Below are 2,163 nucleotides of genomic sequence, written 5' to 3' on the forward strand. Positions count from 1 at the left end.
GCTGGGGGATGGGGTGGTGGTTCGGGGGCCTGTGGGGCAGCCATGTCTGGAGGGTGGCTGTCTTGCAGGACACCGCGGTGCGTGCCATGGGGGACTGGAGCCTGCTGGGGCGGCTGCTGGAGAGCGCCCAGGAGCACTCCACAGTGGTGGGGAAGGTCTGGCTCACCGTCCTCTTCGTCTTCCGCATCTTGGTGCTGGGGGCGGCTGCTGAGCGGGTCTGGGGTGATGAGCTGTCTGGCTTCTCCTGCGACACACAGCAGCCCGGCTGCCAGAATGCCTGCTACGACAGCACCTTCCCCATCTCCCACCTCCGCTTCTGGGTCCTGCAGATCATCTTTGTCTCTACTCCCAGCCTCGTGTACCTGGGCCACATCCTGCACCTGGTGCATCTGGAGGAGAAGGCACAGCAGCAAGCAGTGGCACGGGCCGGCAGCGGGGCCAGGAGGCAGCGCCCCAGGCAGTCCCGGCTCCCTGTGGGGGACACGCGGGGACAAGTCTGTATGCGGGGGGCCATCCTGAGGACGTATGTCTGCAACGTCGTCTTCAAGGCTCTCTTGGAAGTGGGCTTCATTGCGGGCCAGTATGCCTTGTACGGGTTCCAGCTGAAGCCCCTCTACACCTGCAGCCGCTGGCCCTGCCCTAACACCGTCAACTGCTACATCTCCCGGCCCACCGAGAAGACCATATTCATCCTCTTCATGCTGGGGGTGGCCTGCGTGTCCCTGCTGCTCAACCTGGTGGAGATATACCACCTGGCTCTCACCAAGTGCCGGCAGGGGCCAGGCCCCAAGTCCCGCATCCTGCCTAGTTCTGGTGGCCCTGTGGGGCTCCGCAGTATCCGTGTCACTCTGCCCGGTGGTGGCAGCCCCATGGCTGCTGGCAGACCCCGCCACGGCCTGGGCCACCTGAAGAAGGCGGGTGCATGGCTGGGAGTAGCCGGTGGGTCCCACAGGAAGGTGCGAGTGGCAGACCTGGCAGTATGAACCAGGCCACCTGCTGGGATGTTAAGGGATGGGTGATGCATGGGTGGCCACAGTTGCGGTTCCTTCTCCGGGCCCTGCCAGGCTTGTGGCATGGACCCCACAGCCAGCGCGAAAGGTGGGGAAGGTCCTGGGGACATGGCTCAGCTGCTCCCTGTGCTCCTGGGAGCTGCCAGGCTGAGAGTAGGGCCAAGCTGGGACAGTGCCCTGTCAACCCTCGGGAAGCAAATAAACACCCACTGCGCCTCACTCGACTCCTGCTCTGCCCACGGGCACCGCGGCATCGCTCTCTGATGGGTCCGATCCATGGACATGTGCCGTGGCCTGGGAAGGGCCACTGCTGGGTTGGGTTGGGTTGGGCTGTAGCCTTACGTGCAAGGGACGGGCAGGGAGAAGCAGGGCAGGGACAGGGAGGGCATGCCAAGTTGGCACCAGCGGGCATGGGGTCAGGGGCCATCCCAGCACGCCAGAGCTGGCAGCGCACAAGGTACCAGGCAAGGTAGGAAGCTCAGGCAGCACAGACAGGCAGGGATGGACAGAATCAAGGTGCACAGCAGCAGTGGGACACTGACCCTGCTCTCCTGCAATGCCACCTTGCCCGGGGTGGGGTGGGGGAAGCAGGGACTGCCAAAAGTTTTCCGCATCTTTATTTGAAATGAATGGTTTCCAGAGACACAAGGTTAGTCCTACCGCCCTGGCATCACTACAACAAGACTGGTGAGCGGCTCACTCTCCACATGGACACAGAGAACAGATGGCCCCGGGCCAGGGCCCAGAACAATATATACAGGCTCAACAGGAGATCCATGTACAGCTCAAGAAAACCGACCAGAACACAAGGAGGGGCAGGAGGCAGCAGGGAGTGGCACAGTCGGAGCCAGGCTCACCCTGGGCAGGGCGCTGGCAACCCACTGCTTTGGGAGGGAGGGGGAGGCCAGGCAGAGCTACACACTTCTGCCAGTGATTGCCCGACCCCCTGGCCAGAGCAGAGGGACCTACTGTTGGCACCTTGCACCGGGGAGGGGGGTTATGCCATGACAGGGGACAGTGGAGAGAGAGAGGCAGCGCTGGCACAGACCTATCTCCACCTGTTTTCCACCGACTCAGAAAACATTGACAAAATTGAGGGAGGTGTCCCCGCAGTGAGGCTGGGTCTCTGCCCTTACATTCCAGCACTGGCTCC

The 2,163-nt window shown here is 62.9% G+C and overlaps 1 protein-coding gene across 1 annotated transcript; it reads left to right on the forward strand.

The window, feature by feature from the left end:
- Nucleotides 1-86: 86 nt before the first annotated feature.
- Nucleotides 87-983, forward strand: LOC104159972 (gap junction alpha-3 protein-like). Its single transcript, XM_009698013.1, has one exon. The coding sequence runs from the start codon at nt 87-89 to the stop codon at nt 981-983; it is 897 nt and encodes a 298-aa protein (XP_009696315.1).
- The last annotated feature ends 1,180 nt before the right edge of the window (nt 984-2,163 follow it).

This window comes from Cariama cristata, unplaced genomic scaffold (genome assembly GCF_000690535.1).
Source record: "Cariama cristata isolate BGI_N322 unplaced genomic scaffold, ASM69053v1 scaffold23170, whole genome shotgun sequence".
Taxonomy (NCBI): Eukaryota; Metazoa; Chordata; class Aves; order Cariamiformes; family Cariamidae; genus Cariama; species Cariama cristata.